Consider the following 27,882-nt stretch of genomic DNA (forward strand, 5'->3'; position numbering starts at 1 on the left):
GTTTCCAAACTCTGCTTGTCACCCTTCTATGTGATACCAGGATCCTGAAGACAATGCCATGGCTAATTCATCAAAGTTGAATGTTTGGGGCACTTTATAATAACACACTTTCCCCTCTTGTTTCAGCCCTTACATATGCATCATATCAGGAATAATTGCTTTTGCCAATCATTATGGGAAACACATGCTAATCAAGATTGGATGCTCACCAAATAGTAACTTTGTATGCCTGCAAATCTGCATTTATATTCCAGTTAATTTCAGTACCTTTTGCTTTTAAAGTAAAGGATAAAAAACTATGTGTAGATATACAGAACTTTGTGACATTAGCAGTTTACAATTGCATGATGATAGAGGCATATTGCTACAATATTATCATAGGTCCTTTTTATTAAACTGGGTTATGTAAGAGTATGAACTCAGATCTACGAGGATCTATCACAGACCTATCAAGACTCAGAATTTTAATGGAAACTCAAGCGATTACTTAGATTGTAAGCTGTTTGGGGCAGTGACAATCCTTTTGTTCACTCTTTGTACAGCACCTAGCACAATGAGGTCCTCCTATTCCATGACTAGGGTGGTACCACAATAAACAACAATAATAAGAATAAATTGTCATTTATTTCTAGCTCTCCAGCATAAAGCTCTGAATCTTAAGCATTTGACTGCCTCTGCTGGTGGCTCTTTAAGTCAGCCATCCTGTGAGGGGCAATGATCTTTCCACTGCATCACCATGTTTGTCAGGGGCACTTGCTTGTCCTGGATGAGTTGGGGAGGGAGGGGTTCGGAATCAGGGCCTTCACCAGAGCTAGTCTCCAGGCAGCCTCATCAGTATAGCTGGCCTGCAGGAGGCTGCCTGATTAGCCAGCAGCTCGCTGGCTGGTCAATGCTCATGTGACTTCTGTGTTACGTTGTTTCTGCTGCTCCTGACTTGCATCTGGTCTTGTCTCTGTCCTTCCCCCGTCTTGAACCCCTCTTTGCCTGCTACTGCTTCCTCCAGTTCCTGTCCTCTTTGGGCTCGGCTGCTGACTGCCATATCCAACTTGACTCTTGGCTCTGGTATCTAGCTTCTGACCTCCAGCTTGACCCTTGGCTTCAGCTTCTGACGGCTGACTCCAACTCTGACCCTAGTCCTTGGTTTCCGATGCATGCACCAACCGGTAGGCCTGACACTTGCACTGAGCACTAAGCTAGACAGCCCTCATCCGGATTGCCTGACAGGAGCCCTGAAACGGACTGGGGAGTTGAGCAGTGTCTGGGGTGAGGAGCTCAGTAGTACCCCAGCTCCACTAGAACTCTTGAAGCCCCATGACCCCACTTCAGTGATTCCTCTGCTTCCTGACTCCTCATTCGCCTACCTTAGTATGGGGTGTATGCAGACCAAGAGGTAGGGGGCTCAGGCAATGAGTACTTGAAAATCTGGCTGCAATCATTTCACATCTTGTGTAGTGGTTGAGCACTAAACGTGTGGATTGACTTCATTGTGTCTGTTGTCTTCTGTTGTTGATGCTGCTAGTAGATTCGGATGAAGCAAGTGATTGAACAGATAATCCACAACCATATTCTTTATATCAGACACATAAACAGCTGGTAAAAGGAAAGGTTCAAAGCAAAGTTCTAGCAAAACTGAGTGAAACAGCAGGTGTAAAAAAGATCAGTCATAGGATAGGAAACATGCTTCATGTGTACTGTGTGCCTCAATGAAGACATGGGGGTAGATCTTCCCTTGCAGCTACTCCCGGTTCTGTACTGTCTGCCCTCCATGTGAATTAGAGCAGCACCTCAGCTGCTCTAACTAGCGCCAGTTGCATGAGATCCTGACATGATTTTTCACCACTGGAGGAGAGGTGCAGTGGGGCTCCATTCAGTCATGTGCACTACCTGCCCCAGCACACCCCTTAACTCCCCCGGCATGCCGCTGCGCAGTTTGCCAGTGCAAGGGGAATTCTCTGCTGGCCACTTCTGGTCAGAACACAGCCACTTTACATCACGTGAGTAGTGCTGTGTGACCATAGCAGACTAGAGAATTTGGCCAATCATGCATATAAAGAAAAGTAATGGTTTGAGATATGCTGTATAGAATACGTTTGCTGAGCATCTGAGTCAAATGCAAAGAAAATTCTTTCTGCAGAAATGATGTCCTCACTGACTGTGCTTATCCTCAGACCAAAACTATTTTGCATAGAATGTTTGCACCTTACTTTCTAGAAAGCCTGATCTCAAGAATGAAGAATCAGTTCTTTTCAGTAGCCAGACATGGTTTGAGTGATTCCCACACTTAACCAATTGATTTCCAGAATTTTTAATGACTCGCAAGAAAGGAGCAACTGAATTTTTGTTCACGTGCTTTGCAAGGGGCAGAAAGCACTGGGACTGGCTAATGTTGGAAATACTTGAGTCTAAGCATATACCAGGAAAGAATACTGTTGAGAGTTCTATGTATAATGTTGGCATGAAGAATGCTTCTTTATTAGATGTCCATGTCATGTACCCCCACAATAGTTGCAAGGCTACCACAGAATACAGTAGCAGAACTGCGTTTGATATGGAAGACTGTGCTATAGACCTGTGCACCTGGTTCAACTAGAGTTCACAGAGGAATGGAATTCTTCAGTAATTATGCATCTTTTGTGATTCATAATGCTAAGTAAATAAATCAATAAAACTAGAAGTACATCAGTGGTAGCTGGCTAAATGAAACAAGACATTAAGAGGGCACTCCTTTCAAGGTCTCCTTCCTTTCAGGTGATGACAAAATAGATTGTTTCAAGTGCCTCTGGAAATCATTCCAAAACCCTGTGATGAGATCCATTGACTGTTCTTCAGGCAGTCTTTCCATTGGTACAACTTCTAATGAATTTCTACACAGAAATGATACTCCCATTTTCCTTCTGAATGGAGAGATGAGTGTCAGTGAAACAAATAATGTCAGAATTGGTCAAAGATGATACAGCTGTGCCACTTGCAGAGAGAGAACATCAGGTTGATGATGATGACTTATTTGTTGAGATAATACCTAGAGAGAGGTTCAGGAAAGCTCTTGGTGAAAGTGACATTGCTGAAGAAGAGAGCAACCAGGGTGCTATTATGGGATGGCAGCCTCTGTTCTTGTCACACCCTTTAAAAACAAAACTGGCTGTGCACATATTTAACATATTTTAGTTTTTGTTTACTTTTTTGTTCCAAAATGTAGTTGCTAACTAGAATTGCAGTAGTGTAAACAAAATGTAGACTAATTGAATTCTCTGCAATTTATTGTGTGCGTGGGTGTCTTTTGGATGAAACCTGAAAAGACGGAGGTGGTGTGTGTGTGTGTGTGTGTGTAAGTAAAAGATCCCAGTGCACTTTGCCTCAGAGTAAAGGTTTTCCTGGATTTCTTCGTCAAGATGTTCTCTTCCCTCTCGTCCGTGCAAGGTAATGTGTGCCTCTTGATTATCTGTGGTTACCTCAGAGTTGGTTGTGCTTCAGCCATGCAGTTGGTTTACAAAGCATTTTGGGATCCTTTGGAACACAAACACTACGTAAATATAAATGATTATATTATCATCCCATCTCATTATTATATGAATCTTTCTCAGCCCATGAAATTTGTTTGACTAGACCCAGCATATATATTTAATAATCTGCATATTATAGATGGATATATAACTACATAGACATGTAGTGCCATTCATCAGGGTCCATTTTTATCAACTGCTAGTATAAGGCTGTAGAGAAATTACTGTTTATATCAACTTTCATAAACTTCTATGGAGGCTGTTTTTTTTTCTTTTCAAAGTTAAGGCTGGATAGTCCATCATTCTCATCTCCTGTTCCTCTAGTGGGTTTGTGTCACAACCTTAAAAATACTGAAACCTTGGGGGTTTTTGTGTGTTAATTGAGAATAACCATAAAGTTCTTAGGGTGATAGGTGATGGATTTTATTGAAGCAATAAAATATAGAAAACCATTAAGGGAAAATGGCTTACTACAGCGGTGTAGCTCAATGTGATTTATCGTTTTATAACCTCAGGCAGATTTAAAATATTTTCACCAGCTTCAATATATGTTGTTAGATAAATCTATAGTCTGCTCTTACCTACAACAGAATTGACTTTCTTTTCAGTGATAGTGAAATACAGCAGTGATGTAAAAATAAAGATTTTTCTGCTCAGAATATTTTAACTTCATTTAAAGAGTAGCTAGTTTTGGGGGTTTACTCTTCATATAGTGCACAGGGAACTTTCACAGGTGATTCCTGTTAACAGTCATGGGAGTTACACATGAAAATAGCCAATGCAGACATGGGAGAATAGGACCCCTTAAATGTGACGTTTATTGAATAAACTTTCAGTGCTGCATAAATAGGTGTCCACACATTGGTGCTTAACCTTGATATTCCGCTCTTCCCTACGAAATTCCCACTTAAATTGTTAGCAGTTCCCTGCGTATAGAGAGAGCGATATACTAAAGATTTGACAGGAGCTGAGAGCAGAATCCTGACATGGCTGAAAGCAGTAGAGATGCCACTTTGCGATGTCCTCGAATAGTTATCCTGTGCCGCTCCATCTAAACTCGTATTCGTAAACTCGCCACAGTGGGATGGTGATTCCATCACAAATGCTGCTGTGTCGTGATGATAAGGCACAGGAAATGTATTTGGGAGTCACTTGATGGGAGATGAGCACCTAACTCTCTTGGGCCCCTTTGTAAATCCTAGCCTAAAGTGTCCTGCAATGTAGGCTGGCAGGCTACTGGACAGACGAGGGAATGTCAAGTTTCCTTCACTCATTTTCAGACAGGTGGCAACCATAAATCATGTCCTTCCAAGTGAAAAGCGTTCTGTAAATAATAAGGTACTGGTTTTGTTAGGTTATAGAATCTACTGTTATTAATAGTAATATAATCGTAATAATGTCTATGTTCTGGTTATAACCTATGGCCCAGATACTGCAGTCGGGTCTGCACAGATGGCCCCTTGTGTCTGCGTGTTGACTTCAGTCAGACCCCATGTAGACACAAGAATCTGCCTACACGGATTGCATTATAGGATTGAGGTTTGTAAGTTCAACAAATGAATTTCTCCCCAAATGGATCTGATTGTAGGATCAGGGCCTCTATATTCAAAATGACTGTTTCTCCGTGTCTATTAAAATATTTTCAGAGTTCACAAACATAGCAATAAGAATAGTCTTTGCCTGGGAGATGTCCATTTATTCCAGACTGTTATCCATGTCCTCATCAGTCTTCCCTCCGCCTTTCATTGAGTTAACGCTGTGCAGTGTGTGGTGATAGTTCTATTTAAAACTAAAACCTAATTTCTTTGTGAGATGGCACATTAAGACAACATTTTCTGGGCTATTTTTAAATGAGAGAGGGAGTTAAATACAAGTGCAGGCTGTGCTGTGGTCTGTCACAATTACAGTTTCTTTTCTCAGGGGAGCACAGGGACTGCTCCTTCTATCAGCCGATAAGGGTGAGGGAAGAGCTGCTGGCCAAGGCTCTGAAATACATTCTCCTGCCCCCCCTTCTCCTCCCACTGGCCTGTGGATTGAACCATCCATGCTGGAGGGAGCAGGTTTCACTACTTATGGGATGGTACACGCATACTGGGCTGTACGGGGCGGATTGTGCACTCCCATAGCTCCCTGTGCAGCTGTGCATTTCCATACCACTTCCCACTTGGGCCAGTGGTCAAATACTATAATCTGGCCCTTGGTGAATGTCAAGAGAAGCATTTATTAAATAGTGAGAGCACAAAATAACTAATAGTTCTTGTTGTTGAAAAATAAAAATCTGCTAGTGTGTAGTATGGATTAATAAAGATGAAAAGCACTATATAAATGCATCATCAGCATGATCATAGTTATTATACCTGGGGTGTCACTGGCTCATGCTGAGTAGAAAGTCACTAGTATTGGGTAGGGGCTTTTACTTGCTCTGTTAATGTCCTTTTATTTTTTTTAAAGCCATAACATAAAGTATATATTTTGTTAGCTCGGAGGTATAGTGATATGGTAGATACCCTCATGTATTGCTGTGATTTAAACAGATCTGTTTGTAAAGATATTACACATACTGCTTAATTGCAGTTAGTTTTTGCAATATTATTTTAGGCACAGATAATATTTTAAGGATACATCCCTGTTACTTTTGTAAATGTTCAGTAATTGTTTGGTATCAGATGTGGTGATTGCCACAAATCAGAATGTGTGTGCACTCATGACCTCCTGTTATTTTAATCCATTAGGCACTCAATCTGGTAAGGTGCTGAGTCCCTCCTGAGGAGGGCTGCATGACTAGTGTGATGGAAGATGTGGTCACGCAGTACCTTGCCGGAGGGGCTCAACATCTGGCTACGTTAGCCTGTTAGAGACGGAGAGTGGGATTTTCATCACTGATGTTAAAGGGAGTTTTACCACTGACGTCAATGGAGTAGTGTAGGGCCAGTGCCGAACACTTTAGAAAATTTCACACTGAAGATTTTATAGCAACTGTCTTAATTTCTGCTGAAGCCAAGATAAAAGAGACATTACTCGATATTTCATTTTATTCAGGGATGAGGCAATATATTATGGAGCCAAACTGAGTAACTCCCTAAATTAACGGGCATTTTTGATCCTGCACTCTGCTTTAACTTCCGGCCTGAAAGTTTAAGTGTTTAGTCTTAAATCATGAAAGAATTTGAGGTTCGTCGTACAAGGCATTGTATTTAAAAATTGTGGGTTACAGTTTTTGACAATTGCTCACCGATAACTTTTTACCCACCCATAACTCCAAAATCATGTGGCCTAGAAGCTGCGGCATCATTAACCAGTGTGAAAGAAACTCCATGGGTCTAGTTTCCCATTTTTGAGGATGTAATTTGGCAACACTGAGTTATTGTTTTAGAACATTATGGATATGGAAGACTCCATGAACCATATGATCTCGCCGCCTCTTCCCCCATCCCTTTCATCCCACTGGCTACAGAGGGACCCTGTTAAGCTGCAGTGGAGTTCTCTAAACTCCCAGATGCACTCAGTAGCTATTGTCCTCACAAACTAGCCAAGGGGCCACAGGTATGCAAGAGATCTGAAGGTCCATGTACATTGTACTCAGTACAGTTTTTTTTTTTTAATGGTTTGTGAGAGATACTATGGAAACATGGTAGCAATGCCAACGTTAAGACTGTAAAACTGTTCCCATTCTAGGCCTCACTTTGAACCACCTTTTATTTTTGCAAGAGTTCCTTTCTGTCTCAAATTATGCTTGCTTATGCCAGAGGAGAACTTTTTGGGTTTATTCAGACAGGCCATTTTCAGGTTATGGGACCTGAAAAAGTTAATGGATGACTACTATGACGTTTGTAGGAGGTGTGTGTATATGCATTTTGGACCTAATTCAGAACTAGTGCCACTTAAGTTAATGAACCCAAACCACTGTTGATCTGGTGTAAGAGGAGAATTAGGCAAACACCACAAGCGTGTACTCATAAATTTCAAATGTGTAAAAGCACTAGTATATAAAAAATGTGTCCACTCATTTTTAAAATATATGTATCCCAAATTAATATTAGGGCATAGATGTTTTTTCCTTTTTTCCTTCTTTTCCTAGTTCTTTAATTATATTAATACTAAAAAGACCAGGTGGTGTTTACACAGTTCTTAAGCTTCATGTTTACTGATGTAGAGGTTCTCTTTTCTAACCTGCCTCTCTCATCTTTATAAGCTGAACTGTTTTTCTGTCTTTTCTATATTCTTGGCTTTTTTTAACACAAGAATAGTGTTTCACCATGGGAAATGATACAGAAGGAAAAATAATTCTCTCTGAATAGAATGTTTTGTCAAAGTTTTCTAGGAAGTGTCAGGACTTCAAGAAGGGATCGTATGGATTCAATCCAGACTTTTCATACATAAAACTTATTGATATAAATACTAAGTCCACAAATCACGTAAATCAGTGAGTAAAGAATTCCGTTTTGATAGGTCATAATACCAAATGAAATTAGTATTGTCTGAGGACTTATTAGAGTTGTGTTTTACAATAAAGGCAATTATCTAGTTAGAAGCAAAAAAAGCTTGATGGGGGCAAAAGAATTTGAAAGTTAATAATAGGAAATTTATGTTATCTTCATTCCTTCTGAAAAACATAGCAACTGCACATACAATAAGAACAACAACAATGAATGTCCAAAAAGTTTAGTGAAATTCAGAAAATAGAATTCGAAAGGAAATCACAAGAAATATTGCTTCTATGTGTCTCTTTTGCAGTTAGGTAGTTAAAGAAGATTTAGCATCCTTGAAATCACAAAAGGTTAAAAAAAAAAAAAATCTGGGCTGGCTGCAGCCACAGAAAGCTTAGCCAGGAAAAGAACAGACACCCTCATACCCCAAAACTAAAATTCAGATTGCGAAATCAAGTGTCCTTTTACGAGTTGGAGTAGACTTTGTAAGAGCAGAAAAACGATGCTTTTAAAAAATTACAGTATTTGAGATGGCCTTTGCAATTTCAAGATACGCTCATCATCCTATCATCAGTCAGTAAACAATCAGATTCTATAAAGTTGCAGAGTCTGAAGATGTAGAAAGGAATCATGAACTATTTTAGAATATGGGAAGGTATTTCAATCTCCTGATCCCACTTTTTTTCCTACGACAAAAAAAATGGATTAAATGACCCACGGCCCTAATATTCTAAGATTTCAGGATTTAATATTATTCATTGTGGTTTCTATGTCGTAATGAATTAGGAAGTTATTTTTAATCAAGACCCCAGAAAGAGATTCTATACTTTCCCCTGATCTTACAAAACCTTTATTTTACCAGCCAGGTTTTTTGTTTTGGTAGTGTCTTCTACGTTGTCCAGTACACCGATTTTATGATCCATTCAATCCAGTTTGAACTCTGATAAAGTGTGACTTGACAGTACAAGTTGTTAAAAAGGACTGCATTGTGTGGGGTGTCTGAAATCTTTTCAGAGAAGACTGGTAAGGAGATTGAGTTTGCTGCTGCTGAATGAACAGCATTGCAGACTACTGTAACTAGTAGGGTTGAGGCGGGTGAGGGCAGGATGAACCAACAGGTCCCTTGTAACAACCTTCTTTTTGACATCTGAGATGGAACATGCTTTTTGGGAAGCTAGCTTTAACCACAAACATGTCTTCCCCATACTCGCTGACCCATATGTATTCTATTGATGTGTCTTGGGAGACATCTTTAAAAATATAATAATAGTAATTGATAAATGAACAAACTGCAAAATAGAAATGTCTCCTTGTAACACACAAAGACATAAAGAATGCTGTATATCTTCATTATTTATGCAGTAATAATCACATAGCTCCTGCCTGAAATGGTACCGGTGATAACTGACGGATGGGGGAGAATACTTAGGGATCTCAAAACAGTCTGGAAATATGGTTTCAAAAAAGGAGGGAGGATTAAATCTATCTTCCCCCATACTTCTGATATTGAGCTTGAAGACAGGTTGATACAGGACACAAAAAAAGCTGCTGCATTAGAATTCCAAGAGGTTGAGTGCTAATTCCCAGGTGGGTCAGTTCTTCACAGTACTATCTCTCAGATTCACCAGCTCAGTTGGGAAAAAGTAGAACTGAGAAGTCTCAGGCCTTGTCTACACTAAAGGGAAAAGTTGATCTAAGCTGCTTAATTTGAGTTATGTGAATAGCATAACTGAAATCGACATAGCTTAGATCTGCTTACCACAGGGTCCACACTAAGCAACCTTGACAGAAGACGCTCTCCCATCGACTCCCCTTACTCTTCTCGATCAGGGGGAGTACAGGAGACGACGGGAGAGTGATCTGCGGTCAATTTAGCAGGTCTTCACTAGACCCGCTAAATCGACTGCCGATGCATCGAGTGTCGCAGTGTCGAGCCTCCGGTAAGTGTAGACAAGCCCTCATTGAATAAACTGTCTCTCAGAAGCATTAAATCAATTCAGAAGTACATCTCTTTTATGCTGTATGTGGAGTAGTAGTCTCCTATGTTGTTTTGCCATCTAAACTGGCAAATAACAGGTAATGCACCTCAGGGTGACTTCAGTCCAGTAAAGGCCCCATTCAGGAATGCATTCCAATTCAGGAGGGCACGTAAGCATATTCTCAACTTTAATCATGTGCTTCAGTGCTGCCCAGAACAGCGATGGATTAAAGCATTTGCTAAATGGTTTCCTGAATAAGATGAAAAGAGTAAAGGCTGCAACAGTTCAGGGAAGGGGAAGTCTAAATTGATGAAGGACTCATGCCAGTGCCACTGGTGGGAGCAGTTAGCATTAAGGAGGCTGGAGCAGCACAGAGGAGTCAGGCCTGAAGGCTGCTGGATGAGCAGAAAGTCCTAGAGCAGAAGAGGTTTTTTTCTTTAGAGGATGGTAAATGGAATATGTTCCTAATTTGTTTGAGTTTATACCTTGATGGGGTCCTGCTCCATGATTGGGGCTCCTAGGTGCTACCACAATACACATCATAACAGCAGCAGATTATGCCTGTTATATCACTGGACAAAATTAATAAAATATGTTTTGCACATTTAAAACATGTCCATTTCCATGCTGCGGAGATATTTTTGATGCCAGTTGCCATCTCTGCTTTATAAACATAGCAGTTTCAGCAATAGCTGTTGCATTAAACGTTTTGTTTGATTTATTTATATGGTGCTAAGGATATTAAATGTCAGCAAGAACTTGACCTATATCACAGTTGTTTTTAACACAGCTGCAACTATCCCTACAAATGACTGATAAAGCATTAGTTGTACAAGTAAATCAACTTTCAGTTCCAGTAGCAGCCTCCTGGTATTGCTGCCTGTCTCATTCCCTCATGTCCAGTCTGGGGGAAAGTGAGCACGTCTACTCTAGGAAAATCATGAGAGCTGAGGGTGTTCCGCAGCTGGCAGACTCAGTCCCTGAGAAATCTACTTGCAACAGGCTGCCTTTCCTCTTATGAAACTGAATTGTCACCTTTCCTCTCAGTGTCTGAATGCAGATTTCAGGGAGAGTGAATAAAAGGAAAAGTAACAAAATAAGAAGGTAGAAAACAAGAGAAAGAAGTGGTGAGTACCAAGAAGAGCACCAAGAAAGAGGTGAACTAGAAATTAAAGTCCCGATTCAATGCCCAGTGGAAAAACTGCATAGACTTCAATGGGCCTTGAGTCAGACCTTGAGGAATTGATTGTGCAAGGTATTGAGCATCTTCAGCCCTCATTCACTTCAGCAGGATTGAGTTTGCTTAGGACACTTGAAAAAGTGTTTCAAAGGACAGTTCTTCACATAAGCCACGAGGTATAGGCCTTAGGCTGTTGGAGAGTTTTGTGGGCATTGTCCTGAAATTTATCACTTAGGACGAAACTGCAGGAGAAAAATAGATGGACTGGGGAGCTCAAATCCAATCACCCAACCCAGGGCAAGGGCTACAATGCAGCCTCCTTGTAGCCACAACTCCGCTTGGAGGTCACAACCCATCTGTGCCATTTATATAGAGAATTGAGGCTGCTGCCCGCTTCTATTTCACCACTTCTAGAGGCTGCCTTTGACTTGGGTGATTCTTCATTTACAACTGTCTCTTACCACAGGCTTCCATGTTGACTTTGGAAATAACATTAATAAAAGACTGGGCTAGATTCCTAAAAGGAATAGCTTGGTTTCTGAAATTGTAATACCTTAAAAGGTGCTCCCATAAAACCCAAATGCCAAAATAGAGAGCTTTTGAAAGCTGCTGGACTGATATGTCTCTATAGAGGCAAGCTCTGCCACCTCCTGTCACTATCTCTGCTTCACCATTCCATTGCCTATCAGTTTTTCTAAAGGAAAGAAGAAGAAACTCCATATGGATGGCGTCTCAGTTTAATGAGAGGGACTTTAATTAGCATTAATGGCAGTTCCATTGGTAAGGCCACACACTTTGAGTTGAGAATATTTTACATTCTAGTAATTTTAGTTATAACTTTTGAAGGATTACTTGTTTGTCTATGCAGATGACCGTTCTGAAATTCCATTTGCCTCCTAAAAAGTATAGGATAGCGTTTGAGGGCCATTTGAATAATTTTTTTGAAGTTGAGATTGAAGGTGCGCTACTGAAAGCTTGTACCTGACATGTTTCCACCATAGGTTGGGGGACAGCAGAGGCATGCACTGTGCTACATTTCCTGCTTCTCTAATAGGAGTGTTTGGTCATGAATAATGGTCAGTTTATCAGGGAGTCAGAAAATAGTCAAGAGTGGTTGAGACACATGGTAATTATTTCAAGAAAGCTCTAAATGAGGTTCTTATCATTTTCCCTTTTGCTGTATATGAATGACCTGACTTGCTTCTCTGTGAGCTGAGCACTCACAGTACATAAAACTCTTTATTTTATCCCACTGTCTGGAACTGAACAGAATAATCAACAGTATTTAAAAAAAAAAAAACAGACCTCACTGCTTTGTGAACATTATTAGCTACTGCTACAATGTCTGCAGCCAGGCCAGATGGCTAATGTCACTTCCAGCAACAATTCTCCACCCTCAGAGGCCCCACATCTGGGACCCACCTGCACAGACCATTCTTTCCTCCTTACTTTTGAGCAGCAATTAAATTTAGTTGGGAAGGGGAAAATACATAGTCATATCCCCACTTTTTTATCATAGCCCCCTTAAGGAAGGTAGCATCTTGCGTATTTAGAGTACTATTGACTGATGGGAGTTATGATCATGTTATTTGCATCTGTACACTAAGTGCTATCAGTCACACAGAAGAAGAATAGCAAGTAGAAGTGGAGAACAGGAATTATTTTTTAAAAAAACAACCCACCACCACAGACTAGAACAGTCTTCTTTCATAATCTTGGCAGGATATGAATCCCATTTGCGAAGCTGGGGCAACATCAAATTAGTTATGAAAACTATAAATCAATATGAAATGGCGATCAGCATCCTCTCCTGCTTTTGTATATGCCCAACATTGAAACTTTTCTAAATGTAATCCCTGTTGTCCTGTTTTCTAGCTGATGTAAGATCTCAGGCATGCCTCTTAGTAATGGAAGCTAGAAAATAGTGCATAGAAAAATTTTTGCACATTTTATTTGGAAATATTTACAGCATTTTCTGTTTAGCATAATCAGAAGGTCTAACCCTAAATGGTTAATGTTACCATAATTTAACTGGCACAAACACTTTAAAGTCTGGCATTTTCCTTATTTTCCACTAAATGTCTATTATTTCACGGTTACTGATGTGCAAATACAACTTTAAAACATACATATGGCAGCGGGACAGTGAATCAGGTTAAACCACTTTCATTTTCCAAAAACTGAATCCAGATGCTTTGCTGATTTACACAGTTTTTTCTTTTGTTTGTGAGGAACCTGCATAGCTTGAACTATCAAGTTGTCAGTTTACTGAATACAATATAAGGTGTGGTTTGTAGCCTGGAAAATCAGTATGTTGGCAAGTTGTTTAAATTAATGCCTGGATTTGTTTTCCTCTAAAAGTATTTCTTCAACCACTCCCTTTTTCCAAAATGGACAGAGTATATTAAGTGGGTATCATTTCCTATACATATTTATAATTGTACAATGAGAGAGAGAGATACTTTAGCTGGAAAAGCCAGATTCATATAAGGATTTTCCCAAAGACTGGGTGTGTTTGGTTATAGAGTCTTGGTCCAGTCCCATTTCTTTCCTCCCTTCTCTCCTACAAGGCACTAAGGGTGCTGCACAAACAGGATTTCCATATGGTTCACTCTGAAAACTATAGTGTGTGTTTTTTGCAAATCAGTTTATTGGGTATCTTTCATGTACTTCTGTGGACTGTAGATTCAATATATGGGAGCAGAGAAAGGGTCAAATTCTTGCTGGCTTTTGTTCCTATTTGCTTAATAGAAAATCTGCAAGCAGAAGAGGATGAACGGTGGAAGTCTGTTACATACAATGAAGCCCTTGCCACTCCACAAAACTGCCACAGCAAGAGTCCTGGAAGGTTTGTGAGGACAAGGGGTGTGTTTCACAAGTATGCAGCTTCCATTCCCTGGCCCAATGATGAAAATTATGTGCCCCATGTGTGCAGCTTACCTGTGCTGTAGGGGGCAGGAGAGATGAAAACACTTCTGATCAGAATATGGGTGCACAGCAAGAGTGGTGCTTTTATAGCAGCTGGACTTTTTGATCCAGATCCACCATAATCAAGAACAAGGCCATCCAGTTTGCTTTCTGATGTTTTCATCCAGAGTCGTTTCAGCTGTCCCAAGTGATGAGGCTTCTGCCACAACTCTTGGCAATCTGTTCCTTAGTCTACATTTGTACATGTAGTCTTCAAAATACCTTTGAAGCCCTCGAATCTCATGGGGTGATTTCAAGTTCGGTCTCCTTGTGTCCAGATGGCTGATATCAATGCACCTCTTTCCGTGGGCTTTGTCTGACTGCTTTGTGCTGTTCTGTCAGCAATCTGTACTTTTTCCAACACAGAGACTGCACCAAGACATTATCATGTACATTCCATGAGGGAGGAGAGACTTAAACACCTTTCTTCAAAAAACACACTTGCCAAATGCAAAAGATTTTTACGGGCACCACTTTTCATTTGGACATCAACACACTGTAAAATACTGTTTTTTCTAGTTGTGTGCATTTGATTTTGCATTTTTTTAAAACAGTTTGCATCCTGTACAGACAGTTTGTTTTTTGTGTCTTTTTGATCTATGTTTTCCATTTTAATAAATGTGAGCAAATAAATAGTTGCAATGGGAGATGATAGGAAGAGATGTGATAGACACAAAGAACAAATTACATGTGATTGCTGTTCCTCTTCTGTAGTGTCATATGGCTGTTGTGTGTGCCACAAAGACAAATATCTACGTTCAAGATAAAGAAAACATGCAATGGGCCAAGTGGGAACACTATATGGAATTTATTTTGTCATGCTCATGGATGATATAATTCTTGAAGAGCTTTTCTTACACACCACTAAGACCAAATTCCATATTTCTATTTTGGACATGGTGGGGAAAATTTTCAGGGAGTTGTGCGGGGTTTTAACTGCCTTTAGCACATTGTCTTTAATAGTAGTCAGAGAACTCAAACCCCACACAGTGATGGGAAAGTTTGTGGGGTCAGTGAGGTATTCTTACCACCACAATAAAAAGCCTTAACAATGGTTTTGCTAATTTTATTTATTTGCCTGAGTTGTCCTGTCTCACTCCTGATTGAGCCTTTCCTCTTCCAGACACTTGTTTTAGCTTTCCTGGTAGCATCCATTAGTTCCCCATATGGACTCTCCCCCTGTTTGAACATCTGTCATGTGTTCCCTATCAACTTCCCATGCTTCCTGTGGACACACAATTAAGTTCCATTGGCCTTCACTCCTTCCTTCTTAATATGTTGAAAAGCAGTTTTTTTCAGCTTTCTCTGGTGGTCCTTGAGCTCCTGCTATATATCTCAACTCTCCTTGCCAGTTACCAAACTCCCCCAGCTGATTTGTGACTTGTCCATCCGTTTCCCCTGTGGGTGCAGCTATGATTACCCGAACTTCAAAATGCCTTCTGCGTACCCAAAGGTAAAATAACTTGGTACTAAACTTGTCAAGGACAAGAGTAGGTTGGTTGTCGGAGCAGTTTTATTCTATCTACCAACCTAGGACCTTTCCCTCTCACACTGAGGTCAGCAGGGGTGAAAGTAAGTCCATTGACTTACCAGTACTCTGGGGTGGCAGAGGCAGCTGGAGCCCCGACCCTTTAAATAGCCTCTGGAGCCCCCGCTACCCCAGGGCTCCGGGGGCTATTTAAAGGGCCCACGGCTCCCCTGCTTCTACTGCCCCAGTCCTTTAAATAGCTGCCGTAGCCTTGGAGTAGCGGCGGCTGGGCTCTATCAGCTATTTAAAGGGCCCTGGGCGGATAGAACCAGGGGAGCCCCAGGCCCTGTAAATAGCTGCCGGAGCCCTGCAGCCGCTACCCCAGGGCTCCAGCAGTGGGGCTCTGGAGGCAATTTAAAGGGCCCGGGGCTCCAGCCACTGCTGGGAGCCCCAGGCCCTTTAAATTGCCCCCTGGGGAAGCCGGGCTGCCCCAGTACAGTGCACCGGCTCTTACCGGTACGCTGTACTGGGGCATACCAGCTTACTTTCACCTCTGGAGGTCAGTGAAAAGATTCTTTGGGAGTTGGACCAGGCATATAATTCTAGACAGACACATTGGATGCATGAAGCTATGTGCCTACACATTGAATGGTCCTGATGGCATCCAGGAAATCAAGATGAAGCACAAATACCTTGCGATGAAAGGTACAGTATAAATGGAAAGCTGAATTATGTTACATTTTAAATACTTCATGGATCACACCAGGCTTTAATAATTGAAACAGTATCCAGCATGTTCCTCAATGAGATTTTGTTCTGATGAGAGATACTTTAATAGAAGGAAAGTTCTGCAGATTTTCATGAAGCTTGAAGTTTGATTTCAAGTCCCTTAGGGCAATGGTTCTCAACCAGGGGCCTTCCACGGGATACATCAACTCATCTAGATATTTGCCTAGTTTTACAACAGGCTACATAAAAAGTACTATCAAAGTCAGTACAAACTAAAATTTCATACAGACAATGATTTGTTTATACTGCTCTGTACACTGAAATGTAAATACAATATTTATATTCCAGTTGATTTATTTTATAATTATATGGTAAAAATAAGAGTGAAAGCAATTTTTCATTAATAGTGTGCTGTGACACTTGTATTTTTATGTCTGATTTTGTAAGCAAGTAGTTTTTATATGAGGTACATAAGACAATTCAGACTCCTGAAAGGGGTACAGTGGTCTGGAAAGGTTGAGAAGCTGTTTGGATGGTGTCACTAGTGGGTTATATAAATCTCTATATTCTGATGGAGGTGTGGGGAGGAAAGGAAGGGGGTATGCCTGGCTATATTATACCTATCTACAGTGTCAAAGCTATAAGGATACTGAAACATCAGCATCAAATACCACAGCTGGTCATTTCCATATTTGTAATGCTTACTTCCTATTCACAATAACTTTCCAGTTGAGTAGTTAAAATTTAAATAAGACTCATGTTTAAAAAAACAACAGCAAAAAGCCACTTTTATGTGCTGGGTGCATAAGGTTTTCTACTGCACTAAAACCCTAGTAGTTCTCACAGAACACCAGCATCAATTGCAGACAGTTTTCTTTAGCTCCAGAAACTTGAGTTCCTTAAGAGAGGGGAACTTTGCTGCTTCTCTCCCGCAGAGATCTCCAGACTCCCCTCTGCTGTGAAGTTTAGGAATTTCTCCAGGAAAAGGTTTTCTGGAGAGGGGGAAGCTGCATTGAGTTCCTGGGCTCGGCTGGAGAGGCTGCTATTGTAGAGTAGTTCTTTAGAGTTTCCTCTTTATACAAGCAAGCCCACTTCAGCTGAGCCAGGATGGGGCTTTGACACCCATTTTTACACACCTCACTTTGTAAGTACTAAAGTTTGAAGTAGATATGTTTTGTGGCTGAAGCACACACCTTCCTCAGGTAAAAGCTAGGTTGAAACAGAAAACTTGAAGGAGCTCAAGGGTGTCAAGGGTTGCCTCTTTGCTTCTCAGTGATCTTGGGAATGGATAAGTTTGCCCTTGATACCTGGGCTACCTGGCTGTCTCCCCTAGCTCTAGGGACACAGGGTGCTGCAGAATAATCTGCAATGGAGTGACAGACAAGGGAGCTGGAGCTAGGCAGCCCAGGGACCCTGTAGTCTACAACTGTAGAACTTCAGGGGAGCTCAGCTGAGGAAGGGGCCCTTCATCTCCCAGTGGCCTGAGGAACTGCTAAGGTTTCCAGAGGCCCTGGCTACAGACCTTTGGAAGTCTGCAAGAGACTCCAAGTGCTGCCTTGTGGGGTTGAAATGCTTTTAATTTCATCCCTAATAAAGACATTGAAACCATGCTTTAACTGAAGAACTCAACATAATCTTAACTATTATGGGGCTCCGTGGTGATCTCTACCCATTAGTCCTTCCCTCCCAGAATGACTTCTAACATTCAAAGCCCTGGAGCATCTTCAGACAGACACCCTTTTTCGTTGTTAATCAACCTGTCAGATAAATGTTCCCTTCTTTCCTCCTAAGCATAGATGTTCCTTCCTCCCTTCCCTCTTGCTCTGCCCTCCCCCCAAAACAAGTAATGGCAGATTTAATCCCAGGATGGGCAATATTCAGTCTTGCACTGGTAACTAGTTTAAGGGCCAGAATTTTTTGGCCTGAGGGTAGGATCCTGGCTGTTTTATCTCACTGGAAAGAGGAGATTTTTGCAGTTTTTCTCCAGGGGGTACACCCAGCACTTGTTTCTGGCCCCAAAAGTCCAGGCGATTTTAGACTTTAAAAACTGTGCCACTATTATATGTAGAAAGTTATTTTAGGTCATTTCTCTAATGCGCAAGGTACCTGTATGGACTCTATCATCATAGTATTGAGTGTCTTCCAAGAATGTTCAAGTAGAAATAACCATAACTCTCTTTCTTCCCTTCCAGCCTGTAATAAGAGAAATAGTTTGATTCATTTTTATTAGGTTTGGTTTCATTTTCAGTGTGTTCTTGTATATACCTCTGTATGTGAATTGTACTCACAAAGAACTTATCGAAGGGAAGTTAAAGGAATGAGTTCAGGTATGGAAGTGTTGACACTCACATTGATTAACTCTTGCAGGATTCAGTTTTGCAAGTTATGTGATGTGCAAAAGACATCAGACAGTGTTCGTAAACGTTTGTTGGAGTTTGTTTTGTGTGACCCACATAATTCACTTATCGCTTTGCCACTTGTGAGTTGGTAAAACCTTTATACCACACCATTTTGTATTATGTTAATACATTGCCAGTTTTAAAATCAAGATTGGATGTTTTTCTAAAAGATAAACTTGAGTTCAAACAGGAATTATTTTGGGGAAGTTCTGTGGCCTGTATCATAAAGGTCAGCTTTGATGATCACAGTGGTCCTTCTGGCCTTGGAATCGATGAATATAAGTAGATAGTAACAAAATACAGTTTTGCTTGGCTTGTAGAGCAGTTAACACTGCAGTCATTAGAAATGCAACAGTTATTATTACAGACTAATGCTGTTATTTAGGATAAGATTCCCAGGCTGTTCTAAATACTCGTATTTATTTATGTCAAAATTTTATGTCAGTTATCTACTTGTTAATAACTAAGAATACTTAGCATAGTACCTTTTGTTTTAAAAGTGCTTTACAAACATTAACTAATCTTCTCGATACCCTTTTTAGGCATCTAGTATTGAGTTTAACAAAGTCCCTTTTTTATCTTACCCCGGGACCATGGCAAAGAACTTAAGCACCTGCTAAGCTTTAAGTACATGAGTAATCTCTTTGAAGTAGATGAGGACTACTCAGGTGCTTAAAGTTAAGCAGATGCTTAAGTACTTGGCCTAACTGGGTCTTAAGGGCACATTCCAACTCCCATTAAAATCAATAGAAAGACTCCCATTGACTTTAATAGCGGTTAGACTAGGTAGTTATGAGCTCTCCAGAAAGAAAGCAAAGCATGCTTTATAGCAGTGGTTCTCAGCCTACTTATCATTGTGGGCCGCATATGCAGCTCTGTGTGTTATGTGGGCCACATCCACACACACTATATATATATATATATATATATATATATATATATATATATATATATATATATATAGTACCCATATGACCCGGAGGATGTCACATAGGCTGCAGCTGTGTGCTGATTGAACTGTGGGTTGAGAACCACTGCTTTATAGCAATCCTTGCTGTTAGACTGCATATCTAAAGTGAGACTTTAATAATGCTTGGTCCAGTGTACTGTGTACTTATACAGGACCCCCTGTGCACCACAGAAAGGTGTATGCCTGTAAAATGAGATCGGTGAGAAAACTCCAAACAGATTTTAAACATATTTTTTGTTTTCTGTATTTTAAATATTTTATATTTTTAAAATCTGTTTGGTGAAAAAACTCCAATCTCATTTTTTTGTAAATGTGCTGAACTTGATGGTGCTGTCCTTGTGCAGAACTAATCCCCATCCAATACTATGGGAGGCTGGCCTGAGCCACTCTGATTCCATGGCATCTGGTGGGAATTTTGGTCTTTTTATTCTTTTAACTTTCCATTTAAATAGACAACTTGCATCCGAAGATTCCCAGAAGCTTTGCAAATACTAATGAATTTATCCTCTCTACACTGAATTGCACAGTGGCTCATAGCTATATAGAGCTACAGAGGCAGCATGGTTAGAACACTGGCCTTGGATTTAGATTCAATTCACAGCTCTGTCACGGATATCCTCTTTTGCCTTTGTCTCCCTTGCCTCAGTTTCGCACTTGTGCAATGGGGATAATACCTCACATGGGAGTTGTGAGGATACATACAGTCAAAAGTTAGAGGAGCTCAGATGCTACTGTAAAGGGGACCATATACATACAATAGATGGATCTATATTATTGTCCTTGTGTTATAGATGGGGAACTGAGGTGCAGAGAGGCTAACATGACTTGCGCAGTCACGTTAAAAGTCTGCCAGATCCAGGAAATGAATCCAGATTTACAGGATCTCCATGGAGTGGTTTGGTTTGAGGTTTGGGTCAGTTATTTTTTCTATTCCCGGTCAACAAAAACAACAACAAAACAAAGAGCAGCAAGAATTCTCAGCCAATAAATAAAATAGACAACAGAAGTAAAGAGAACAATGGCTAAATGTTGATTAATAATCGAAAATCACAATTGCTTCCAAAGTTGGGACACAAATGAAATTCATGCTACTTTTTAATACAGGGCCATAAGTGCTACTATTAATAACTGAGGGACCGTGGATTCAGACTAGCATTCATGTAAATATACTCAAACCCTAACAAACTGATCTTTAGCAAATGAAATCCCTGATCAAAATTGACAGAGCACAAAGGATTTATGTTATCAGTTATTTTACTTTATAAGAGGAACTGAATACATAGGAAAAAGTGGTTGGCAATGAGGATGCTAAGCTACACAGGTGTCCTGAACCCACTGCACATCTATATTCACACAACTACTCCCATTGATTCAAGTGGAAATACATGGCTGAGTAGGGGCTACTTGTATGAGAAAGGGGGTGCAGGATTGGGCCCATAGGCATAGCGAGAACATCTGGAAACTGGGAGGGAAAGCTGAGCGGGAATCATGGGCACATATATCTGTTAATTAGGCAAGTCACGGTGGTTATGGTGACCCATTAAGATGGCATGGAATGTCAAGGAAGAACAGTGTTATGATTAAGGTATGGGTCTGGGAGTGAGGAACGGATGGATGTTTTCTCCTTTCCATTATTTTTCATTGTTGAACACTCTCTACACTTCCTAATTTCAGCCAAAAGCAGATGAGCCAAAAGATCACAGTGAAGGATGTTCTCAGCGATATCTGGACCAACTGGAGTAGGGATCTCCAGGATTGCTAGCCCAGTTTTGTGAATGCAAATGCTGCTGCTAAAGAGCCAAATTCATCTCTGTTGTGAACCGATTGAAATCCAGTTGATTTACACACCAAGAATAAATTTGGCCCCTTAATTTTGGGTGCTTATCTAAATCAGATCTCTGAACCCTATTGCTGTTGATCCCTTGGATTGTTGTTGCAAGCTATCGGTTTGAACATGGAGCCTTGTTCCATATACTGTACATAGAGAAGCATGTTTGACTTCTTTAAGTAATGAAAAACTGCAGCATGGCACAGATTAAATCCATTCAAGACAACCAAGAGAAGAGGCGTATGTGCAAGTCAATGAGAGGGGGAAAAAAAACCCTGACATATACAAGCCCTTTAGTGTGTACAGCATAAGATTTTTTGGCTGGCACTCACATGATTTTATTCAAGGGCTGGGAAAGAACTATGATTAGTTAAAAGCTTCGGCAAAGTCTGGAGGGAGTGCTCTAAAGAGTTTGGAGCTGCACAGAGGTGACTGTAACTCCTCTAGCAATTTCAGACTATTATTCTGTAGCTCAGGACAAAAGCCTTTTCTTTCCCTCCGTGTTCAAAGAGACATTTGTCTTGAGATGTTGCAGCTGTGGGCTGTGGGATTGCTTGTTTGAAGATACTCCTTCGTAGACGAGAGGAGAGTCAACGCACTGAAAGTGGTAGTATTTTATCCTGTGTGGGGTTTTTTTCCCCCCCTCTTCTCCCTCCCTCCCTCCCTTCCTCCCTCCCTCTGCTACCATGTGCGGTTTTTAATAAGAAGAAGAATGTGGAGGCAACATTTTCCAGGCAAGGGGAAATTTCCTGTTTCTTTTCTGTTTGTTTAATAAAGTGTATAGTTGACTGTAAAACTGTAGCTACTTTGTTGTGAATGAGTAATTCAATAGATTGTCGGGCTTGCTTCTTTATACACTTTTATATACTGCAAGTGAACATGTTTAAAGCTTTTTTTTTTAATAGCTGCGTGGCATAGGCAACTGAGATTAATAAGTATTAGGCAAATGGCTTCTGCTTTTGTTTCTGTGAGATAGTACCAGCCGACTTGCGGTCACACAAAGACTGCCATTTAGCAGGGAGCACTCCCTAATTCTCTTGGCAGGGGTGCCACTGGAATCGGATACAAGTGGGTGGCAAAGGGGAGGAGCTGCAAAAGAAGACAAGCAGGCTTTGTGTATTAAAAATGAAACAAAAGCACTTTATACACTGAGCTGGGTGCAACAAGCTGTGCTGCTTGTGAATCGGGGTGGAGTTTGAGTTCTTAGTGTTACAGGGAAAGGGTTTTTTTCTTTCTCCTCCCTTCCTTAAAAAGCTGTCCATTGAAATGCTGGAAGAAGTCCAAAAAAACAGAGAATGCCCAAAAATATATATAATGAACAATACTTGGTCAACTTTGTAAGCTTTATTATGATTTATCTTCAAATCAGAAAACTTCAAATGAGAGGAAAGCTTTTAAATTGTATACATATATTTTTATAATATATTTCCTTGCTGATAAAGAGCGCTAATCTCACTAGAAGAAGAGACATTCTGTGTCCTCCATCTCTGTTCATAGCTCCCTCTTATTTGTAGCTACCCATGCCCATGAACTGAGACAGAACTGTGTATCTTTTACACTGGTGATGACTCCTTGTTTTATGTGCTTAATAACTCTTTGTAGATTAGCTCTGTGCTTTATATTATTTTAAATGCTGCATTTCCCTTCCCATGTTCCCAACACTTACGTGATAGAGAAATGTGCTGCAGAATTAAAGGTTTAAGGCCCATGATTTAAACCTTTAATGGGAATTTTTACTGGGGGAATTTTTTAATTACTTTCTGATTTTTTTTTTTTTTTGCTTATCAGATTCTTAATGAAGCAGTCATATGTGTCAAATGTGTTGCATAAGTTAAAAGAAGGAGAAAAAATATATGAAGTTTGAGTCCATAAATTTGATTTTTCTGTGTCCCAACAGTTTGATTTGAGTTTGTGTATAAAATATATGCATAATAGATCTGTAAAGTTTATATACAGAGTCATAGAGCTACAACTAGATAGATACAAAGAATGAACCAGCCAAGGAAAATATATTGCACTGTATGATTTAACTTGCAAACCTGTCAATAGGTTTTATTAAAATGTAATTACTGTACATTATGCACTTCATCTCATATTGATCTGCTTCAAAACTTTCTTTCCCTGTCAAATTGAAGTAAATTACTTCATTGTAGTAAGAGAAAATGAGAGCCATTCTTCTAAATATTTAGCACAATTTCCAGCTCGCATTCATCCTTGGCAAGTGTATTTTTGTCTATAGACTAGCTTGACATGTCTAAGGAGCCTATGTCATCACACACAATTACATCCGTAATCCCAAGCAAAGACACAGATGTCATGTTCAAAAAAAAAAACAACTTGTGTCCTACAAAGTCACTTATGTAATGATAGGATGAAAAACTGAAACCCGCCTCCCCTCCCACTCTCCACCCCCCAACTGTTTTAAATGTCCAAGTTTCAAATAGCCACTGGTTTTATTTTTTACTTGTTTCATTATTTGAGAAATAATTTCCAACCTCATTTTATCTACATCACTGTTTGTAAATAGTTCTTCCCCTGCATAGGCAGCAGTCTCTGATTATGTTTGGCTGAGAAACACATTGGCCAGCTCATGGTGTAAATCCCAGTGACTACTAAAGCCATTGTCCTGGTGGTGATGTAACTATTTTCACTGTGCCATTTGACTGTGTAGCATATTCTCTCTTTGCCGATAACAATATGAAGCTGTCATTATGTGATAGTCTAGGCTTCGTTACACCTTAGTAACATTTTAGTCAGTGTTCCAATTAAGTTGCTTATTAAATAGGAAAGGTGATGAACCTAGCTGAAGAATAATGTTTCACTTATGGATGGTAAGCATTTGAGATTTATACACGTTTTATTCTTGTTTATCTGCTTATGGCAAGCTTCTTTCACTTATCCAAATCATCTCAGCTCTGTACCATCCAAAATGACACAGTTGCACTTCCATCTGGATAAAATACTGCAAGCATGATATATTACTTCCAGTAAGTGCAAATGGAAATCTCAATAGAAAAAAGGCATCAAGTTTAGAAAAACGTTCATGTTAAATTTTGAAAATATTTCATCAGAACTTCTATTTGTTTTGGGTTTTATCTTTTTAATCCCAGTCAATAAAACAGTATCTGAGACCCATTAAACATTTCTGCTAAATTTGCCTGTGCCCAGGGTTTATTTTTCCCCCTCTAAAACAAGTATAACAAGTTTTTAACCAGTATTCAATATACACACCAGTGTAGATTCCTCCCTGAGGTAAGTGAGTTGGCTTCAATAGAGTTCTGCAAGGCATGATTTTGGCTTATTGTGTTTCAGTCTGTCTTTCAATATTATTTGATGTAGATCTTGCTAATGTTGTTCACCTGATGGCAATATGGATAACAGTACACATTTAATTTTTCCATTTTTTTAAAATCAGCATAGTGGTGTTCTCATTAGTTTCCTTCCCTCGTTGTCATTTTTGTGGCATCAGGGTTACACTGACACCACTTTTGGCCTCTTCCACAGCAGGATATTGCAGTGTTGACCATTATCCGGGAAGCCAGACTGCCACCACAGTACTGCAAGTGAGAGATCTTAGTTCCATTCCGTAAATGATCCCCCCTTTTCTGGGTCTTTTTTTATCTGCTTTTTGAATAGCTGTAGAGTCACAGACTATAGCATTTGTTCTGTAATGCTCTTTGTTTAGGTATTTATGACTTCCCCTGTGACCCTCCTTAACTAGTCACAAGTCTCCACTTTAGAAAGGAATGGGAAATGTAATTTGATTTTTCACCCTTAAAATAACTCCATTGACTTCTCCAGCGCTTGTCCAAATAATCATCATAAACTATTACTGTAATAACTAGTAAATTGAAATGTTTGGAGCTTAATGTAGCAGGGAGATGACTATCAGATCTAGATGTACTGAAGACATTCATTACTTCCATCACCACCTGAATAATATAGTAGAATACCCTAGGTAGAACCAGATGTGTTCTGAACCTAGACAGAAAAAGAAAATCAAAAAAGCTTCTGCCTGGTTCCTCTATTAGACAGGCATCTCTTATGGCCAACATTTTTAAAAATGGCCTCTAATATTTTTGAGGGCCAAAATTAGAACACATTGGGCCTGCGTTTTCAGAAGGGCTGAACACCCACAACTCAAATCAAGGGTAACAGGAGCGGTGGGTATTTACAACTTCTGAAAATCAAGCCTAAGGTTGCTTAAGTTAAATACCCAGAATTAGCTGCCATCTTTGAAAATTTGAGCCCAGAACACTTAATGCCATCGGTCAAAGATCCAAAGTACCATGCTCCCCAGATACTGATTCAAGGGAAAAAAATGTTACTCTTTCATCCAGAGATTTCCAAGCACTTTACAAGTGTTAAACCTCAGACCCCTGTGACATAGGTAAATAGGATAGCAAGGGCTCTATGAAATATCCACAATGAAATTTGAAAAATCTCAGTATTTGAGGTCTTAGCATTGTATACCATTTTTGCTTGGAAATGGGACCATTTCTGAATGATTGTTCTTAACAAAATTCAAAATTTCCAAGCAAAAACCTCTGTTTTTGAAATTTCATCCCAGTATACTTGGGGGGTTCTCTTGCATAAAAACCATGAACTCTTGCATGTTTTGGTGCCAGTCCTCCATTTTACAAAAATATCACACAAAATTAATTTAGGGAACTTAAGCACAGGCATACTGAGACTACTCTCATGCATAAAGGCAACACGTGCACACATGTTTGAAGGAAATGGGTTTTACTAGACTGTGAAATTGCCTGGAATTATACTGTGATAATATTTTTGCAACATTTTATAAAAAAAAAAAACCCAACAAATTAAACACTGTCCCAGAACCCTAATGATATTACCATTCTACATACTGATAAACTGAGACCTAGTGTCTTTTAAGTGACTTATCCAAAAATGAAACAGTCATTGGCAGAGCTAGGCATAGCACACAGGAGTCCTGGTTCCTGGTCCCCATTTGGCACAATCGCTTGTCGGTTAACCTCATCTTAAAAGGAGAAGAGGCTGAGAACATGTAGTTGTAGAAAACGCAGCTCAGTTTAACAGACACACAATTACATCTTGAATGCAAAATAAACGTGTGGGAAAACTTCTTGCACGTGGATCCATGTAAGAATAACAAAAACCCTCTGAGCTGTGTTCTGGCTGCTGTCATTCCCAGCTCTGGTTGCACATGCTCAGGAAGGTGTTCTGAAGATTTCCCACAGCAGCAGGGGTGGTGGAGTTTAAGCTATAGTCCCCATATGTGCCCACAGATTCCTCTCACCTGCTCCAAACACCAGTTTACAGTGCAGAGACAGAAGAGCAACAGTTACTCTGACTTATAATATTTGCTACTGATTTCATGAACTAAGATGTATGTGTTTAGGGCATGTCCCCCACTTAACCCTAATGATACACATTTGTAAAACAAAAGAGATTCCTGTTCTATTTCTATTAAAGAACTGTTTGATCTGTTTCTCTTGGTTGGCTCTTCCCTTCCTTTTCTTTTTGGGATAAACACCTGTTTGCTTATGGAATGATTGTTGCCCAGAGTCTATTTTCTGAGGTAATAGGAATGCTAGAGTCTTTCCTCAAAAACCACAGTTTTAAAGGCCTATACAAACATAGAGAGTGAAATTCTGGCCCCATTGAAGTCAGGGCTTCAGTGGGGCTGGGATTTCAGTGTTGAATAAATTTGTTTGCACACACTCAAGAAAACAAAACTGGTGAGTCTGTCTTGTTTGTTAACTTATATAGTACTTGAAATGTAAGGATATCCTAGCAAAACCTAATTCTAGGGCCATATTCTGCTTTCACTTACACCTGTGTTGATCAGGAGTAACTGCATTGGAATTAATGGAGTGGCACCCCAAAAAAAAAAAAGTGTGAGATCAAAGTCAGGAGCCCTATGATAATAGTAGTTGGAGTTGGAAAATGCATGATAGAAGAGTCTACCCTCTGGGCAGGGCACAGATGTATTTCCCTAATAGAGAATGTATCGATAGTCAACTGATACTCTGCTGAGTCTCCCAGCATCCTGCTCCTCCATCCAAACTACTTCCTAAAGCTTCAAATACAGTAAACTTGTGTGGTATGCAGCCACTTCCCACTTGACACAGAAACCAAGTTCAAATAATACTCAGATAGGAGCAACTATAGACTGAGAAGTGTTTTAAGTCCTGCTTATCTAACACGAAAACTCCTTTTGATTGCAGGTATTCGCCCACAAATAATGAATGGCCCTATGCATCCTCGTCCTTTGGTGGCTTTGTTAGATGGAAGGGACTGTACAGTGGAGATGCCAATTTTGAAAGACTTGGCTACTGTTGCATTCTGTGATGCACAATCAACTCAGGAGATTCATGAGAAGGTAAATTTAACTTCTGTAACTTCATTGAGATTTTTTTTTAAGGGGAAAAAGATGCTTGTCCTTTT

The 27,882-nt window shown here is 40.0% G+C and overlaps 1 protein-coding gene across 17 annotated transcripts in view; it reads left to right on the top strand.

The window, feature by feature from the left end:
• Nucleotides 1–27,882, top strand: part of CTBP2 (C-terminal binding protein 2) — a 305,318-nt gene that overhangs the window by 249,756 nt on the left and 27,680 nt on the right. For 16 of the 17 annotated variants that reach the window (XR_006282902.1, XR_005293916.2, XR_005293917.2 and 13 more), the window contains one exon: nt 27,663–27,817. Coding sequence is in view for 14 of the 17 variants with exons in the window: in XM_043519410.1 (XP_043375345.1) it covers nt 27,663–27,817 (155 nt within the window). In the remaining 3 variants the exon portion in view is untranslated. Of the gene's footprint in view, nt 1–21,778; nt 22,182–27,662; nt 27,818–27,882 lie in introns of those variants that run through there. The other variant, XM_038409446.1, reaches the window with a different exon arrangement.

This window comes from Dermochelys coriacea, chromosome 7 (assembly GCF_009764565.3).
Source record: "Dermochelys coriacea isolate rDerCor1 chromosome 7, rDerCor1.pri.v4, whole genome shotgun sequence".
In the NCBI taxonomy this organism is placed as follows: domain Eukaryota; kingdom Metazoa; phylum Chordata; order Testudines; family Dermochelyidae; genus Dermochelys; species Dermochelys coriacea.